Below are 20,274 nucleotides of genomic sequence, written 5' to 3' on the forward strand. Positions count from 1 at the left end.
CAGTGTCTTCCTATGTGATGTATATACAGCAGTCGCATTGTTTCCTATGTGATATATATGATTTACAATACTTATTGTTACAAATTGACTGTGCTCCAGCCAATGCAAACCCAGAAAAGCAGTTGTGAGAAGCAACATGATCAATATCATCTAGCATTACAGCAGTACCAAAGAGAAGCGAGCCCAGCCACAACAATAGGGATGGGTTAATTAATTTTTTACCAAATAAAGCAGGGTAATTTTCAAGTCAAAATATTGTGCGGCCCCTGAATGATGGTAACAATATCCAAATCACTTTTTGCAGAAAAAAGGTTCCGCCCCTCTGTTTTAGACTGCACCACCACAAGAAATGAAGTACAGCCGGGTCTTTAGAGCAGTGTTCCTCAACTCTAGTCCTCAAGGACAACAAACATATCATGTTTTCAGGATTCCCTTAGTATTCTACTGATGGAATTACCATCTGTGCAATATAAAGAAGCTGTAGAATACCAAACAAATCCTGAACACGTGATATGTTGGTGGGCCTTGAGAACTGGAAGTGAACAAAACTGGACTAAAGTACATTTCTGTCATAATTTACACCAATTCTTCGTAGAATTTGTCACTAAACTCGGTAATGCTTCTTCCTTTATAAGTTCTATCCCATGTTTCAAAAAGTTAGCGGAACTAGCCGGAACTGACGTAGAGTCCATAAGTTGCAAAATGTTTGCACAAAAAGGAGTTACACAAATATTTTGAAACATTTCAAGCAGTTTATTGACAGAAAATGGTCAAAACTATTTGATGAATTGGGTATTCTTTGGCTCTTAATTCTACTATGTTTCTGTCTGCCTCTCTTGACCACACCAAGCAACTTCAATCAGGTCTTTTCTATGTTAACCTTTTCTGTTCTGTTGCTCATTTGCTTCCTGGATGGCAATTTTCGTGTCAACAAGGACTGTAACATAGAGCTCTCCTTTACATAATCCTGTGCCAGAACAGCAGATTACCTTGGTTGGTGTTTTAGTGGGTCATTGGTGTTGTTGTTGATTCAGTTGACATGCAGAGTTGCTAGTCTTTGGTGTTTTCTGAGAAAGATTTGGCTTGTCCCTGACCTTGTACTCCTATTAGGTATTAGATGGACTGATTTAGCACTGCAAATATGTATTAACTGACTGTCTCTCGTCAACCATTGCTCAAAAAGACTTCACCATAACACTTCCCTCTATTCTTGGAAACCCAGAGTATTCACTATCCACGTGGCTTCTTGTCACAAGCACAAGAAAAGTTTTGCAAGTACATGTTAGCCCATTATTAGCTCATTGTTATATCAACTGTAAACCCTTATTCAAGCTTTGTTGCCTCTTGTAAGACTTTGTAACCACCAAACACATTGCCTAATGAAAGATTATATAACTACCAAGACCTTGCCTCATTAAATATTCAGTAACCATCAATCTTATTATCAAATGTAAAGTTAACTGTCACTGGTGCAACCTTGCCTCTCTTCCTCCATCTTCACTTGGGAGACAACTAAGGGCCTTTACATCCAGACTTTTCTAGGAGCAAACTACTCAAATATCTTTATATAATGGTTGCCTTGCTTTCTAAAACACTAAGGAATTTAACCCTTTGACAAGCACTTTTACATATCATCAATCAGACACCTGATCCAACATCTATTACCATACCTGAACTGTTTTTTGTTATTCTATTAAGCCTTGAACAGAACAAGTGTTATATTTTAAAAGAAAATGTCATTTTTTTTAACATCATGCCATTTTGAGGTTGAACTTTCCAAGCTGATGAATTTCTCTCTCTCATGCAAAATTCAAAATTTTCTGCACCATATAATGAAATGGTACGATGATTAATTGATCAATTAAGACTTTAGTACATACAGGTGTGTTACTTCAAAATATGTGAAAGTAGCATCTTCAAAGAGTAAGAGAACATGAACTCTAATTCCAACTATTAGAAGTAGCAATCCTAACACCTTTAAATTGCCTTGCCACATTATGTAGGATAAAAAGCAAAACCAGAAATTTGATTTGCAGACTCGTGTTTCAGGATGTTTGCTTCTTATTAATTAAAAGCAAAGAAACTGATTTGTCTGGGTGGTAGTTATGCCAAGTTGCAGTGCTTTGTGGCAATTGCCAATTTGGCATGAAGAAACTTATAGGTCATGAAATGCTCATCTGGGAATTTGAATATGACTTCATTGCATAAATACTATGGAATCAGCTGTTAAGTAACCTAAAAAGGGTATATGCAACAGCAAGAATGCCATCATTTAACTAAAGTGCTCAACATTTAAATTGCTACACCATGGGGGTACCCAGCGAGGGGTGGGGGGGGCAGCTGCCCCCCCTAGAAGCAGGGGCACACACCTATTATGAACTGTCTCTGTCAGGTAGCGGGTGCGTCAGGCAGTGCGGGTGGTGAGGAGAGGACAGGGTGCATCGCCACCCGCCACCCACTAGTACCGCAGGACAGGCTGAATGCTGCTCCCGCAGCCACTCGTAGTAGGAGCTGTAAAATCCCGTCCTCAGTGCCTGCCGGCCGCTCTGCACTGCAAATCAGTACAGCTAGCGGGGACGTGACCGGAGTGATGACATTGACATCATCACTCTGCGCCCCGTTGTGTTGAGTCCTGCAGTGCAGAGTGGCCGGCACAAACACAAGCTGGGGAGACTGCTGGGAGGCTGAGCTGCTGCCACAAGTAAAAAAAATGTAAATATTAAATCAGACAGTCTGGGGGTCTGGGGAGCTGTTGTATATGATGGAGGGCTGAATATGGGAGCCCTATGGGGGGCCTTATATGAGATACAGTCCCCCATAAGGCTCCTATCATGTGAGCCCTATGGAGGGGCTGTATATGATATGGGAGCCCTATGAGGGGCTGTATATGACATGGGAGCCCTATGGGGGTGCTGTATATGAGATGGGAACCCTATGAGGGGCTGTATATGAGATGTATATGAGAGACAGCTACTGTTGAACGATCTTTTAGTACCCTTCGAAGGGTAAAAACCTGGCTCAGAAGTACAATGGGAGAGGACAGACTGACTGGGTTGTGCTTGATGAACGTCCATCGGAAATTCTTCAAGGAAAATCGGGACTGGATTGAAACAAAAGTTTTGAACAAGTTTTCTTCAAACCCAAGAAAAATTATATTAGTATAAGACATGTAATCAGAATAAAAATTTAAATTTATTTGCAAGAAAATAATTGTAATAACTAATAAAGCACTGCTATAATTACATTTAATTCTCTTAAAATTTTTGTTTTATTCACCTTTTCCGTTCTAATATTTTACAACCTGAACGACCATGGCTTGCCCCCCCCCGCCCCCATAGTTTTGATCCTGGGTACGCCCATGTGCTACACCAAGAAGGAAAAGTCTTGGATCTATGGAAATCACAGGATCGATAGAAAGGTTAATGATATGCAAATGATGAGAAATAGAAACAAAATTCTTAAAACTTCCCAAATTATATAGCATCAGGTATGAGCACCATGCTCATGCGTTGGCATGCCATCAGTGAGGTTACTAAAGACTGTCTGAGGATTGTTCTGCCATGCTGAATGCACTTGGGTAGCAAATCATCAAGATCCGCCGCTGCCAGCGACAACCAATAGGGTTCAAGATGTGTGTGATGAAAGACAAGTCTGGAGATGTTGCAGGCCATGGTAGCAAGTTGACGACATGCCAGCTCACAGTAGCGCAAGCAACATGCGGCCTGGCATTATATTGAAAAATGTCTTCTGGGACACATTTTTAACAGAAAGTATACGACTAATAGTAAACTTTTAATACTTATTTTCAATAAAGATAGATAATTAAAGGAAAATCACAACAATTTAAAAAATATGTTTACCACAAGAAATTTGGTTTAAACATTGTTAATTCATGATAAAGCATTGAAGACATCCATTTTACATGTACAGTAGATGTGCACATTGCAAATATGGAAGCCACTCTGCTATATAGCTGGGTGTAGTAGGTGATTGAAGACAGGAGACAAGGCTGTGCACACTGCAATGCCAGAGCTTAGACTGGAGGAGGCACTGTCTCTGGGAAAGCGAATGAAACACCAGTTAAGTTACAAACAAATTGTCATAGGCAACTGAAGATACCCTAACTCAAAACCATTAAAACTTAACATTTATTGTCATTATTATTAAATGCCTGACCATTAAAACCCATAGCAAAAGGGAGAACTTATTTATAGATAATTATTGTCTCATATGGACTAACAGGCCGCGGACCTGAGTTTCCTATGTTACCCCTTTGGTGAGCACTCACTAATAGCAATATGTAAAATGTTTCAGCTCCTAGCTCCCCAACATGTTTCACCATGTCTGGCTTCACCAGGTGACAGAGGCTTATCAGTCCCCTGATGAAGCCAGACATGGTAAAACATCTTGGGGAGACTAGGAGCTGAATAATTTTAAATATTGCTATTAGGGAGAGCTCACCAAAAGGATAACATAGGAAACTAAGGTCAGCGGCCAGTTAGAAAGTAATTAGAAAGTAATGATCTATAAATAAGGTCTCTATTTTACTATGGGTTTTAATGGCCTGGCATTTAATAATAATGTATAAAAATACTAGTTATCAGGTATTCATACATATAAACATAGACCCTACAATATCCACTCCCTCCTGTGTCCCACCTAGCCGTGGAGGTTGGCACCCTAGATGTACAATGTGGTGACCCCACTCGTTGACGGCTTTCCTGTCCTAACCCTGCAAACCCCTGCAACAAAGAATAAAGCGCAGTGCTCAAAATAAAGTGATTCAAGTGCAATAGCTGGGTTCACAACCTCCCCCCGGAGAACCCAGGTCACAATAGTTCTCTATGAGAACAACAACTTAATCAGTGAAAGCCTGGAGTATAACTTATCTTTTTATCGCCTCATTCCTCAACGCGTTTCCCCAACACTCTGGTTCATCAGAAGGCTGATAGTTACCACATGTGGCCAGATAAAAATGTGGTTCAGGATGTATTGAGCACCCTATCCAACATACAAAATAAATTATTTTATCCACAATGGAGTCAGAAAAATATAAATATTAGGTAAGCTTTTGATCGAGGCTATGATTTGTAGCAGACTATGTGCTCAGTTTAGTATGCCATTTGGCGCTGACAGGCTCCATTTCCAGTGATATTACTTCATCAAAATGTAATATCCATGCTCCTTGACAGACATGGTTTGTCTATCCAGATGTTAGCATTATAAATGCAGAAACATAATACCAGAAACTTGTGCATGTAGTATTCTGAATATACAGCCTGCTTGGTGTGAATAAATTACAGAATGTCATGGGGATGTGCTTCGAAGCATTGGAAGTCAAGTCACACGTACATAGGGAACCACTGGGGTTCAAAAAGATTTGATTGAAAGTATGATGTGGAATGAGTAAACTGTAGTTAGATATCTTTCACATTAAACATTTATTATTAACTTTAATAATGAGAAAAACTAAGGAATATTTTTAGGGCATTTTAAAATTTTATAATGATAATGTCAAGACCATGATATGCAAATGGTATTGATTATTTATGTACATAATAATCTGTCTATCATGTAACTATATAATATGCTTATTCTTATAAACCTAAAACTGCAATCTGATTCTCTTCTGCGTTCTTCATTCTAAAGTTATGCCCTCAGGTAATAAAGATGTAAATTTTCCCTTCACCCAACTGGGCCACACGACTCTATGAGCATTTGCTTTTCTCTTTTAATGCAGACAAAACACATCTGCTCCCACAGATAACATTTATGGTACAAACCCAGTTGATTGAAGGAAAAATTTACACCGTTACCAGTGTTTCTAACTTTGGATTAGTGTGGCACAGCAGAAAAATAAAAATTGTTGTGCAGAGCAGCAGTGGCAAGTAGAGGAGGCAATCAGTTTGAATTATTTTTTTTTTTTTTATAAATCCAGTGAGAGATTGTTTTTTAACTAACATCATGAAAATATACAGTAACTCAAAAGCTCTTGATTGAACTGTATACTTTATCCAAATAGGTTAAAAAAATCTGTGTTGATAAATTTCTTAACCCCCCCCCCGTCCTAATTTCATTTTTTCTTATAAAGGGCTTAACATTTCTTTCACTACTGTTAAAGTAAGGAAGGAACTAAAATCTTCAAGCCTGCAAAAAAAAAAGTTTATAGGGGTGAGAGTTCACTCTTTAGACAAAGAACTGCTTGGAGGGGGGGTTGGTTAAGCTGGGGGGATTCTGGGAGTGTCTGCATTTACTATGCAGTTATGTATTTTACTATTTGCTATCATGTAAAAAAAAGGCTTACATTTCTGCATGGTATGCCCATATTTCTGAAGATTATAATAAAGATGATTCTCATTAAAGTCATTTTGAGAGCTTTGGAAATCACATGTCTGTGTATTTCTTTAATTCTCAACGACGCCGTAGAATAAATCCCAAAAACTTTTAATTGAAGTGACAATTACTTCAACACTCCTCAACATTGAAATTGCAACACAAAGAAGGAAAAATAGTGCAATTATGTAAATCAGAGGATCAATAGCAATGTTAATGATATGCAAATGATGAAAAAGTGGAAACAACATTTTCAAAGTATCTCAATGAATTCAGTCGAATATGAGCTCCACATGCAGAAAACACTCACCTAACATGAGGTTATCAATGGTTGCCTGTAAAGAGCACTTACTATCAGTCATCTCATTATCTTGGCTGGCTGGATTGTAATGATGACACCTCTATATCCAAGAGTTATTACACAGGATGTACAATTTGCAATATGGGATGTCACAGCTCACCACTTCCCCTTCCCTGCACAATGATGTCTGGAAAGGACACATGGCATGTTTACAAAACTATCCTATAGAAGTCAATAAGTCACAGCCTGTTTATTGCTGTCTACAGTCCATATGACTACTATAAAACATACCTCTAAGTGCCATCAACAGAGACCCATGCATGATACCAGACCATATAATCATGCTCAGGAAATAGGATTAAAACTCATGTTCATGAAATAAAAATATATTGCAAAAAATAAATATGTATCACTACTATCTGTTTGAAACTGTTACATTATTACAAAAAATAATCTGTTTTTTAACTTCTTAGAATCGTTGTGCAGTGTGAATTGAGATTCATGAAGGAATCTGTCATCAGATTTTTGCTATGTAAGATAACAGCAGTATAAGGTAGGGACAGAGACCCTTATTCAAGAGATATGTCAGTTACTTTACTAGGTGCAGCAGTTATGATAGAATCACAGTTTTCACTGTTGTAGATCTAGCAGAGCTCAGTTGTTGAGTTGTGTATAACCCGCCCAGACCACGGCTTTCAACACATATTCTATAGAGAAAGAAAGCTGCTAATCAGTGCCAGGAGCAAGCTTGGAGTAGTGTCCTGTAATGATAACCTCTTGTTGAAAAAGCACTGATTATATTAAAACAGCAAAACACAGCCCGATAAGGGACATATGTTTGGAATCAGGGTCTCTGCCTATACATGATGCTGCTCTCAGATTACATATCACAATCCTATGGACAGATTCTCTTAAAGTCTTACAGGATGCAAATATTACTAAGGCAACAATCCTTGCTACCATTCGAGTTCCAACGTATAATAATACCAAAGCCGCATTACATTTATCTCATGATATTTGAATTACAAAATAAAAAAAAACAGATTAAAATAAAATAATGGGAGAAAAATAATGATACAACACACGTCACCTGCTATAATTTTTTTTACATTTTACATATGTACAAGGGTTGGCCAAGCACTTTTGGGCTTAATTTAATCTTGAAGTTGTCCGTGCTTACGAGCTACTACTAAAATAGTCATGATACAGGTACACAACTGGAAATCAGCATAGGAAATGCTATATGGTAGCTGTAAACCACATTCCACAATGATAAGATGATCATGGGACAGCACTGGTCATAAACTACCAAGGATTTCTTATAGGAAATAATCTACCTGTTACTGATGGTTAGCACAGATATATTGCCTACTACATGTATAAACAGTGTGGACCCTTATTAAGTCATTAAAGGGGTTATCCGGCTTATTTTGAGTTTTTTTCATTATTACCCTATTGGGCTACATTGGGCCAGGTAAGTAGATAGAGACCACTTACCTGCCCTGCTGTCAGCTCCTCTCCCCCGGCTCAGAGTGGTCATGTGACCGCTCCTGCCGCGATTTTGCTGCTTCCGGTCATTTCATGTCAACATGGGCAGGGCTATGTTGACATGCAAATCTGGAAACAGCATGTAGCCGCCCTGCTAGGCTGTACGGTGCGTGGAGTCCCCGTCCCCGTCCCTGCACCCTCCCACACATTCCCCCGCACCCCGTACTCTGCCCACAAACTCCCCCTGCACTGCTGTGGGGTCCGTGACCTGGGGGTGGGGCCTGGCGGCGGCTGCCATGGTGTCAGCTCCAGCACCGGGCCCCTGCTCAGGATCACACATTCAAATATACCAGCATCACAGATCACAAATGCCGGTATATTTGAAAACGCTGATGAGAAGGAGCGTTGCGCTTCTCATCACTGCCCCGCTGTCTGTGCTCTCTTCAGCACAGCGGTGACGTCACTACTGTGCTTATATGTCCAGAGCACAGACAGTGGACGAACGTGCAGCGGCGGCGGGGACCGAGGACGGGTGAGTATGTACTCCCTACATGTGTTCCCTTTGAGGGTAGGGGGGGGTCGGTATAGAGCGCCGTGTGTGCGTGCAGAGCCTGATGTGTGTATGCGGTGCAGAGCCTGATGTGTGTATGCGGTGCAGAGCCTGATGTGTGTATGCGGTGCAGAGACTGATGTGTGTATGCAGTGCAGAGCCTGATGTGTGTATGCGGTGCAGAGTCTGATGTGTGTATGCGGTGCAGAGCCTGATGTGTGTATGCGGTGCAGAGCCTGATGTGTGTATGCGGTGCATAGCCTGATGTGTGTATGCGGTGCAGAGCCTGATGTGTGTGTGGAGTACAGAGCCCGATGTGTGTATGCGGTGCAGAGCCCGATGTGTGTATGCGGTGCAGAGCCTGATGTGTGTGTGGAGTACAGAGCCATATGTGTGCGTGTGCGGTGCAGAGCCCGATGTGGGGCTGTTATTTGCAATGCTGTAGTGATAACAGGTCAGTGCTGGGGCAGAATATACTGACAGGGAATGTGTGTGCAGGGGGTGGGCAGGGGGCGAGGCTGGACACTGGGGTGGGGCTGGACAGTGAGGCCAGGCGGTGTCAGCTCTGACTGAGGTTTGGCACAGGAAGTGGTCAGATTGCTTGTGCTGAATGTAAACAGAGAGCTGCAGAGAATAAAGGGTGAATTCAAGAGGAACAAAAGTTAGAAAACAAAAAATAACAATGAGGGGTGATTTATATGACAATACAGCACAGATTAGCTTAAACTCAAAAATTTTTATGTCGGACAACCCCTTTAACTGGAGAGGAGGAAGCATCTGGACATACCTAAGGAAGGACTTAAGTGATGAACATTTGTGCGAAACAAGATATTTTGATTTATAGATGTCAAAAGTTGTGATTGATGGTGGTCCAAATACTAAGACCCCCCTCTTCAGTGCCAAGATAACAAGTAGTAACTGCACTCTGCTGACTGTTGTATCCACCAGCCCATGCCTAGCTATATGCTGTATATTTAATCCCTTAAGGGCCAGGCGAAAGAGCACTATTTTGCTCTTTAGTTTTTTTCCTCCCCTTATTCCAAAAGCCACAACTTTTTCTTTTCCCGCTGATATACCCATGTGAGGGTTTTGTTTTGTAAGGGATGAGTTGAACTTTTGAATGACACCCTTCATTTTATCATATGATGTAATGGGAAGCAGCAAAAAATATGGCGAAATAGCAACAAAAATGAAATTCTGCAATTGTTTTTGGTTTTTATTTTATTTATAGAGTTTATTTTACCATTAAACTGAACTGGAAATATGATTCTGCAGGTCAGCACAATTATATAGATGCCAAACATGTATAGTTTTTGTTTTATTTAAGTTGTGAAAAAAATCCGGAAATTTTGAAAAACAAACATGTTTCTTGTGTCATGACTTTCCCAAAGCAGTAACGTTTTATATTTTTGGCATCTGGGGCTGTGGAAGGACTTATTTTTTGTGCCCCGAGTTGATGTTTTTATTGATATTATTTGGGGGTATATACACGTTGAAATAGCAATAGTCTGATCACTTGTTCTATATACAGCATTGATACAGTGTTGCTGTATATAGAAGAAATCACGGCCTCCTATGAACCCCAGCGACAGGCTGTTTTTCTCAGGAGTACTGAGATGACATACACAGGGGTCATCAGGTGACCCCTGGCTGTCATGACATCTCATCAGCAACTCGCGTTCGCGACGCAGGCACGCCAATGAGGGCTCAGAAGAGCAAGCCCCCCGATAGCGCACGTGAAAGGCCTCTGACATTGGCATTTAACAGCTGCGGGTGGACCATGGCTGATAGAAGCAGATAAAGGTTGAATGATTCACCCTTCATCTGCAGGGAATGACACAGGTTCAGCATGCAAGCCAGCATCAAAGGCAGGGAAAAGACCCATGATGTACATAGCACATTGGGAGAGAATACAATCCATTCTGTTTTTATAGAAACCATCTTGTCTTATAACTGAATGATTATCAGGTATGAGGTAAGATATATTGACCAGGAAATCTAGATATAATTTGATTGTTTTGAAAGCACGTAATAATATTATTCAGAAACTTTGTGGATCCTCCTGGGGCTCGGCAACATCTGTTTTGAGAACATCTACTCTTGCCCTGGTGTACTCTGCTGCAGAATACTGTGCTCCAGCATGGTTAAATAGCTGTCATGTAAACTTAATTGACACTCAGCTGAACAACTCTTTGCGTATAATATCTGGTGCTATTAGACCTACACCTGTTCACTGGTTACCTGTGCTGGGTCATATCGCACCCGCAAATCTAAGAAGACAAAAGCTCCTACTTAAAGAGTACACTAAAGTAGTGAATAATGAAAAACTTCCAATACACCAAAATATCAGAGATGTTACAATACAACGATTGAAATCAAGACATCCACCCATCCGAACTGCAATCACCTTGCACGAACAAAACTTCAATTTAGAGGAGAAATGGCGAGAACTTTGGGTCAATGTAGTAGAAGGTGATCCCCAAATGTTCCCTAATTTACAAAACCCTCCACCAAGCTTCAATCTACCAAGGAAAACATGGGTTACTCTAAATCGTATCAGAACAAACTTTGGCGTCTGTGCAGATTTTATGTATAAGTGGGGAAAATATGACTCTCCGACCTGTGACTGTGGAGCAGATCGTCAAACTATCCAGCACATTGTTGAGGAGTGCCCCCTGAGATCCAACCATGGTGACAAGAAGGATTTCTATATTGTAAATGATAACGCTATTGCATATATAGAAAATCTTGATATTCAAATTTGATTTTTATCCTGTTGATATTTTTCAATCACTGTCTATTGTCTGTTTATTTTTATATGATGGTAAGATATACGTTCATACGATTAAATAAACTGAATGATGTCATAGGGCTCAGCTAACACTGATGGGAGGGGAAGTTTCACATTTCTATACACACACCTGTGGCTCTAATTAGAGCACAGTTCTGAGAATTTAGTTCTTTGTTTGGGATACTATACAAACTGCTCACATGATTATTGGAGTACACACCAGCGTGTGTGCTCCAATCATTTCCAGAGTGCTCGTAAAACAAATGTTACTAATTTGGAGTTTCCAATGGCATAAAAGAAGTGCATTTCGCTCAGAACATCATAGGTCGTAAATAGGTTAATTTACTCACTGATTTTGAACCAATAATTCCACTGCACTTTACAGACATTATCATTACTGTCCCCATAGGGATTCCCTATCAGTATGTTTTAGCCATGTGGAAGGAAGCTGGAGTACCCAGTAGACACACAACATGGTGAGAACATACAAACTCCTTGCAGGTGTTGTCTTTAGAGAGATTTGATCCAAGAAGCCAAGCACTGCAAATCAAGAGTGCTAACCACTAAGCCAATATGTGAGCTCTCACAAGGATATTTCCCATTTAATGCACTTTAGGCCTCTTTCACAAGTCCGTGACTCCGGCACGTGTTTGGTCCGTTTCCTCACGTACCGGAGACATGGGTACATGTAGACCCATTTAAATCAATGGGTCTGCGCTCACGTGCATATTCTGCCATGGACCGTGTGTACGTGTGGAGCATATGTGTGCCCGTGTGCTCCACACATAGACATGTCCGTTTTTCTCCGGCATCACGGGTGTCACACGGAATGCAAACGGACCACACAGAGGTGTTCCATGTGACACGCGCCGGAGAAAACACACATGTCTGAGAAAATAATAAAAAAAACTTTACTCACCTTCTCCAGCCCTCCTGTCTCTGCCGTTGCTATCACTTGCTTCCGACCGCCGCTCATTATGCTCATTGCATATTCACTTCACTGCGGCTGGAAGCAGCAGCAGCGGGGAGTCGGCAGGACCGGAGACCAAAGATCAGCACCACGGACAGCGAAGCCAGGGACAGGTGAGTAGAAAGTTCCTGTTCTCCATGTGTTATCACGGATAACACACGGAGAACACACGTGTGCCATAAACACGGCTCACGGAGGGCAAAACGCACCTTTGAAACATCCGTGAAAAACGTGCGTGGTTTTTCACAGATGTGTGAAAGAGGCCGTAAGGAGACCTATAGGGATAATCAATTAGAATTTCAGCGCCAAAATGAAGCAGATCTGTCTAATTCTCTGCCTCTAAAAATGAAATGTAACAAAAAGGGCAATTAATTCTACTACTATTGTAGCACTCCATACAATTTGGGCAGCACTGATACTGCCAATGTAGTATAGACATCTACACAAATATAGCCTATATCTATTTTCTTTTACAAATAGCGCGAAAAATTATTTTACAATTTAAAGCTTATAAAAGTCCTTTATGTAAACAAGATAATGCTACTAAAAAACAGAGGGATGAGCAGGAAAAAGGCATTAATTTAATCTCAAACTTGTTTTTCTGTGTACGTTAAGCGATATAAGGGACTTTTATACGCTTAATAAAATAAATATGTGCTCTGCTTCCAAAAAGAGTCTGTTTTTCACCATTCAGTAGGAAAATGAATACAAAGCCATGCCAAGTTGCAAACTGCTGACAATATTTATGCAGTTTCTGCATTTTTTGGAGGGCATTAAACAATTATGTTGATACATCCCATATACATCTGTTCAGCAAGCACATCAAATCTGAGCGCCAAAAATCTGTCTGTGAATTACAGTCGGTCAGATAAGGCTATATATTAAGATATTGCAGCTTTTTATACCATATCTGCCTTTGAAAAGGTTATTGAAATGTCCCCTGTGTATTCTTACATAGTATAATTTAACTTTGTATTTGTTTTTCCAATTCAAATGATTTTTCAGTATATTTTATATATTAAATTTGTCTATTGGAAGTGAGGTTGGGCACTGACATTGTACCAACCTCTAGAACTGCTGAATGCTATTTATTCCTTAGGAGTCTTATGTGCTTGTATACAAGATATGGACATAGCTAAGGGCTTCTAAAATAAAAATGCAGAGCCGTACACAAATTAATTTATGTGAGATGCGAAAGGTTTCAGCAAATGTTACCAGTGGAAAGAGGTTAAAGAGCTATGAATATAATCATTGTGACTTATCCTATTCATTACATACATTAACGATGGGTAAATTAGATTGATGTGACACAGTCGAGGTATAATTGTGTAAAGAGGTTTATAGGTCAATTCTCACATCCATTTTTAGAAAACCTCCCTACACGAATGATTCCAGGGATAATTGCTCGAATTCAAGCGCATTTACTAACAAACAAGTGTCATTCATCTTCCTTTTGGAAGAGAAGAAATATATGCCTTGGTTCCCTCCAGTTTATTTCAATTCTTATAATGATCTGCTCTATTTCCTAAGGGTGCCAGCTGCAGTTTACAGTGCCGTGCAGAGCATAGTCCATTAACTCGTGTTCTAGAGTGTCAAAGATGCATTCTGTGTGAATACACTTACAATGAGTATTTATGGGTATCAACACTTTCTAGGCACTAGCATTACATAAATCGCAGATGGCTGGTAAATAAATCTATGATGTGTAGCTAGGCAACAATTATACATCCCAATCTGTTTTAGGATACTAATTATAACAATCAAATAGTCATATGCTAATACATACACATAGGAGTTAGGCAAGGGTTGTACGGTAAATTGTGGCTGAGCGACATAGGGTCGCAATGTCACGTGGCTCGAAGGTAATGTATAAGTCAATCCGGGCGGTTTGGATTTTTGCCAACTATCTTGTCATAGTCAAGACCACAAGGGACCACATTGACTATCACGAGTTGCGATATAACAAAGTAACATTTCAGGCTCATGTCATATCATCATAAGTCGCCAGGTAGCCCGACCCATATTCCCAATAGTCATGTGCTATAACTTTACATATAGGATTTTGGTTTTATGTGGGCAGTATGGTGACTCAATAGTTATAAGCGATGAGTAAATACTAAATATTCAGGTTTGGGATATTTGTACTGAATACCTACTACTATGGATTTTGTTTTTATATATGGACAGTATGGTGGCTCAGTAGTTACAAGTGATGAGCGAATATTAAAATATTTGAGTTATGGATATTTGTACCGACTACCTACTACTATGGGATTTTGGTTCTATATGTGGGCACTATGGTGGCTCAGTAGTTAATAGTAATGAGTAAATATTAAAATATTCGGGTTTGGGATATTTGTACTGAAAACCTACTACTATGGGATTTTGGTTCTATTTGTGGGCAGTATGGTGGCTCAGTAGTTACTAGTGATGAGTGTATATATAAATATTTGGGTTATGGATACTCGTACCGACTACCTACTACTATGGGATTTTGGTTCTAGATGTGGGTAGTATGGTGGCTCAATAGTTAATAGTGATGAGTAAATATTAAAATATGCAGGTTTGGGATATTTGAACTGAATACCTACTATTATGGGGTTTTGGTTCTATATGTGGGCAGTATGGTGGCTCAGTAGTTACTAGTGATGAGCGTATAACTAAAATATTTGGGTTGTGGATATTCGTACCGACTACCTACTACTATTCCAGTTATTCGTCACGAATAATGAACCCAATGTAAGTCAATGAGGAAACTGAGCATTTTTCTTGAAGACTTCCCAGAAAAATGCTCTTTTTCCTCATTGACTTGCATTAGGCTCGTTATTTGTGACGAATACTGGAATAGTACTTGATATTAGTACAAATATCCCAAACCCAAATATTTTAGTATTTGCTCATCACTAGTAGTTAACATTGAATCTGACCAAGAGAATCATCTGTATGACCCCCTGTGTGTGGGTTTAGTCCCACACTCCAATAATTGGGGGTACTAATGGTGACAGGGACTGATATTAGTGGTGCCAATATCAGTACAGCCCTGCAGAATATGTTAGCCCTATATAAATTAATATAATAATATCTAGATTTGAGCTGCCATAAACATTATGACTTATATTTTTTATACTTAGGGGGTTTTATTATTGCTCTGTCAATTTACAGTGATTTGAATAAGATTTATAAACCCGGCCAATACAGTTAACTTATTATTTTAATTAATGGTTCAATTAGAAATCGAACAGATTGCACAGCTATTGTTTTTATACCCTGTGTCTTCAGTCAGGGGAAACATGCCAGAAAAATGCGGACATTGGACTCATAAACACATATACATATGATTATTCAATTCATTATGGCTAATTTTAGTGGTTTTCATGTACAATTATTATCTACATGTGTAAATATTCAGTATATAAAATATGTTTATACCATGATAGGAGAACTTGGCTGTTCAAATTGTAAATTATCTATGTTATTGATAGGACATGGGCTATACATTGTGAAAATAATTGCCACTAATGAAAAGTAAGAAAGTAAAGTCATATATGGTCCATTTTTAGGAGTCAGTTGTTTGTAATTAAGCTGTCATTTCCTCTATCTCAGCTGGCTGAGGATGTGGATGACTATGAGGACTTAGATCATACGAAAAGCTAATTCTTGCCCTTAGCTCCAGTCAATTTCTTTGATGATATATAGTAATTTGACAATGTTGTCGTATTCCCACAGCCTTAAACAAGAGAACAGCTCAGCTATATTGATTTTAACACCAATCAGACTGACATTGATAATTAGGACATTTATCTAGACTCGTCTAGAATGGGAACATTTTTTAATGAACCGTGAAAAGCTATAAACGCTGCTATAACCCAAAATGTATTTTGTGCTATTTCACCATTTACGCACTCCAATCATAAAAAGAACAGTCATCCTAAGAACAAGTCCAACATCTTGTCCCTTTTCCTGTTTACACGCATTATTCCCACTAACACCGGGTATTATTGGATTACGTGTAAATACGCGTAATCAATAGTCTTCAATGCTGTAAATTAGCTCAAATGATTGATCTGACTAAACAAATTATTTCTACTATTCTGTTTTTAGAAATGTCATACAAAGTACGGATACTGTTTTATTTGTGTTTTTATATTTGCAAAAAAAATTGTTAAAAAAACAATGGCATAGTTATAATGCTGAAACTTTTCACAAGAAGACCCCTAGTTTAATGGAGCTTACACACCACGCCAAATACTGAGCACATGGTATCAACAAACCCCAGAAAGATAATTCCACCCTATGTAACCATGCCCACCTTTCAGGATCAGATGGTCAATGTCCTTGTCAATTCCCATAATGTAACATTTCCTCCATAGCCCAGAGTAGGTAGAGAAGAGGGGGCGTCCACAGTCTGATTCCAGCACCCCCAGTCCCAAGAGAGACCTCCAATTCTCCAGCAGATCCTCTGGTTCTCTTACCCCGCCAGCTGGGGCTGGTGACAGAAGACCCATCTTGCGGTTCTTTGAGGAATCTCCACGGAAGGGCAGCTGATAGAGGGGCATGAGTCTGTTCTTCTGGTCTGTAGGGTCTGAGTTCCCCTGGCTCTCACATATCTCCTTGTGTTTGCGTGTGTCTGTCTCATACCAGTGGTCTGTGAATATAGCTATGACCAGCAGAATCAGGGAGAGAAGGCTCAGAGCCAGGCTAACAGCAGTGACCAAGCCCCGTGTCTCCATGGCTCTTTGTGCAGCAGCAGCAGCATCACACCAAGGCAATACTGGCTGGCATGATGCTTGGTTTTAGGAAACCCACTCCTTTCCTCTCACCCCTCGTTGTGCCTTTGCAACCATTAAGCCACCCCTTCTGTGATCTGCATCCTCCAAAACATACAGGATGCCTCCTCTCCATAGCCTAGTCCATCATGTCATGTCATCTCACCCACTTCTGGCTGTCTTCAGTCTCCTACTGAGCAATCAAAATCTAGTGAGTTGTGCAGAACCTGGATTCAACTCAGCCTATGATGTGTGTTGCAGTCTCATAGCCTGCCCAGGAACAGAATGCAGGCAGCAGCTTTCTTACCCAGCCAAGCAGTGTATCTTCCCTCCTCACTCCCTCCTTTCCTAGAACATTATTTCTTCCCTACATTGCCCCACCTTCCTCTCTGCCCATACTATACTTATTCTCTCCCTGTCCTATCATTTCTCTCCCCCTCTCTCCTTGCTGCCCTTTCCTCTCTCCTTGCTGCCCTTTCCTCTCCCTCTCCTTCCTCTCCTGTGTTCTCTTACTTATCTTCCTCTGATTCTCCTCTCTCTATCTCTCTCTTGCTTTAATCTCCCTTACATTCCACTCTTTCTAAGCTCTCAGCTCTTTATCTCTCCCTCTTTGCTCTCTCCCTATCTTTCTGTTCAATGCAGCATGGCTACAAATCTCTAAATCAAGAAGTAGAAGGATATTTATACCTGCTAAGTGAATGAATAATGTACAGTCTAATCAATCAGAATAATGATCTACTCCCCACAGCATGTGTCCTTCCCAGATCTAGGCAGGGTATGACAAGGTCACCAAGACAAATCAGTAACAGTGCGGTATAGAGGAAATACAGGCAAGAAGCAACATAGTGACAGAATTCTGGTAGAGCCTGTAACTATAGGAATATTAATGATAAATCCCATACAATAATCTTTCGGAATATAGCATAAATATTTTGCAATTTCTTGTCATTATTCATTACGACAATCAATGCTATTATATAAGATTAAATTATCATGGCATCTGGTAAAAACTGTGATTATCACATCATACTTATTCACTGATCTTGTGATAATATTGTTTCTAGGAAAACAATATACTCTATCAAACTATGCAGTGCAAATGATGTGCTTTCCCCCACCTACACATAGGAGCCATATTTTCTAAGGTGCTATGTACTTTCCTCTCAAATATCTATATCCCTATAGTGCTGCTAGATTACCTTTTCAGATCTAGGAAAATTGTGTCATAATAAAAAATATTTTGCATAATATCACTTTTGTATGATGCGTATATAATAAAATGAATATTGACAATGTGGTTTATTTTCTAGTAAAAATAAAGCAGCATTTTTAGGTAATTAGGGAAAGTTCAAGAATTTATTTCAAATGATGTACATATTATTTTTCATCCATTATCTATTGTCTCCCTCCATGGTGAGAGACCTGGCAATCGCTTGGAGCGGCGTTGGGAGAGGTCGTTTTGGGGCAGCTCCAGGCTAGTTGTCCCAGGTCAGACCATCAAACTAACATGTAAAGCTATCTTTCCCATAGGTGGCTTTGATACAGGTTTAGGCCTCCTTCACATGTCAGCGTAAAACACACTCATGTTTCATGTTGAAGGTGCTATGTGTGTCCATATGTGTGTGTGTGTTTTACGTGTGCTGTCCCTGTGCTATCCATGTGACATCCGGATAGCACACAGACAGCATGAGTTGGTATACTTACCTGTCTCCAGCGCTGCTGTCTCCCGCTTTGCTGTTACTTCCGGGTCCGCAATGAGTGCAGAGAATATGCATGAGCATAATGAGCAGGCTTGGAAATAACAGCAGCGCTGGAGACAGGTAAGCATGGAAATCCTTAATTTTTATATGACTTTTGTTTTCTCTGGTACATGTAAAATGAATCACATCAGTGTGAGGTCCGTGTGACATCAGTGCTGCCGGAGCAAAATGGACATGTTGCCATGTAGAGCACACAGACACATGTGCTCCACACAAACATACGGTCCTGTGAAAACACAGCCGTGTGCGCAGACCTATTGATTATAATGGGTCTATGTGTGACGTCCCTGAGGCTTCAGTCGCCACAGAGTATTGCATCTGTCTTAAGGTGTAATGCTTATCCGGGTAAGAGGAGGTTAACTGCTGGTGCTTGGAGCTTACACAATACACTTACATAAACACCCAGTTAGTGAACCAGCACTAACATTACTCAGGAAACCAGGATGGGAAATTCTCGGGCAGGATGAGTCATCAAAAAGGTGGGGGCTGACTGGGAAGTGAGCGAACACACTTAGTTTTACTTAAGAGGGAGTTTTACCTGAGAACAGTTTGGGAGCAGAAGAGAGCAGACAGCCCTAGGAGAGCAGCGTTTAACAGACTGGTCCTGGGGACAGGAGACTGGAGGAATTAGTCCCAGGACCAGGGGCCATGACACCGCACTGAGTTTGCACAGGACGGACTGAGAGAAGCAGGAGACAACCAAGTGGAGCTGTAAGAGAGAGGAGCAACTCAGTAACTGGAGGGTGAGCCCCCAACAGCCCCTTCGGGACCGGTGCCAGTCAGGGTGCAGAGTCCTCGGTTAGGGGAACCTTCATGGACTTTAACAAATCTGCAGGGAAAGAGGATTTCACGTCCCATTGTCCACCACCAAACGTCCCGGGGAACGGCAGCAGACAGAGACCGGAGCCATGGGCACGGTCAAGTCCATAACAAGTTTCGCGCTGCCTGTGTATGGGACAGCAACTAAAGCCAAAAACACTGGGGTCCCTAAGTAGCTTCACACCACGGGGATCCACACTACAAGGCCAAAGGAGGAAGGTCTCACACGCTTCACAACACCGGTAGTGACCTCTGCTTCATCCGGGATCGGCTGAGGCCCATCACGGCAATGACCGATACTCTGCGGGCGCAGCACACAAACTGTGAGTAAAACACCTGGAACCGCAGCCCCTGTGTGAGACTCTGATTTGCCGGCGCCGCCTCCCCGCACTTCGGCGCCAACGGCCCTTCCCCCGTCACCTACGTACTCCCTGGGGTTTGCTCCACCTGGGGGAGCTGGACTATCTGGGCTGCGGTAACATCAGCCCTGGAGGAG

General features: G+C 40.8%; 1 protein-coding gene across 1 annotated transcript in view; it reads right to left on the reverse strand.

Annotated features, from left to right (window-relative positions):
- Positions 1-17,774, reverse strand: part of TMEM178A (transmembrane protein 178A) — a 198,385-nt gene extending 180,611 nt beyond the window's left edge. The window contains exon 1 of the mRNA XM_075339444.1: positions 16,743-17,774. Coding sequence (XP_075195559.1) covers positions 16,743-17,163 — 421 coding nt within the window. The 5' untranslated portion in view covers positions 17,164-17,774. The remainder of the gene's footprint in view (positions 1-16,742) is intronic.
- Between the last annotated feature and the right edge of the window lie 2,500 nt (positions 17,775-20,274).

This window comes from Anomaloglossus baeobatrachus, chromosome 3, assembly GCF_048569485.1.
Source record: "Anomaloglossus baeobatrachus isolate aAnoBae1 chromosome 3, aAnoBae1.hap1, whole genome shotgun sequence".
Lineage (NCBI taxonomy): Eukaryota > Metazoa > Chordata > Amphibia > Anura > Aromobatidae > Anomaloglossus > Anomaloglossus baeobatrachus.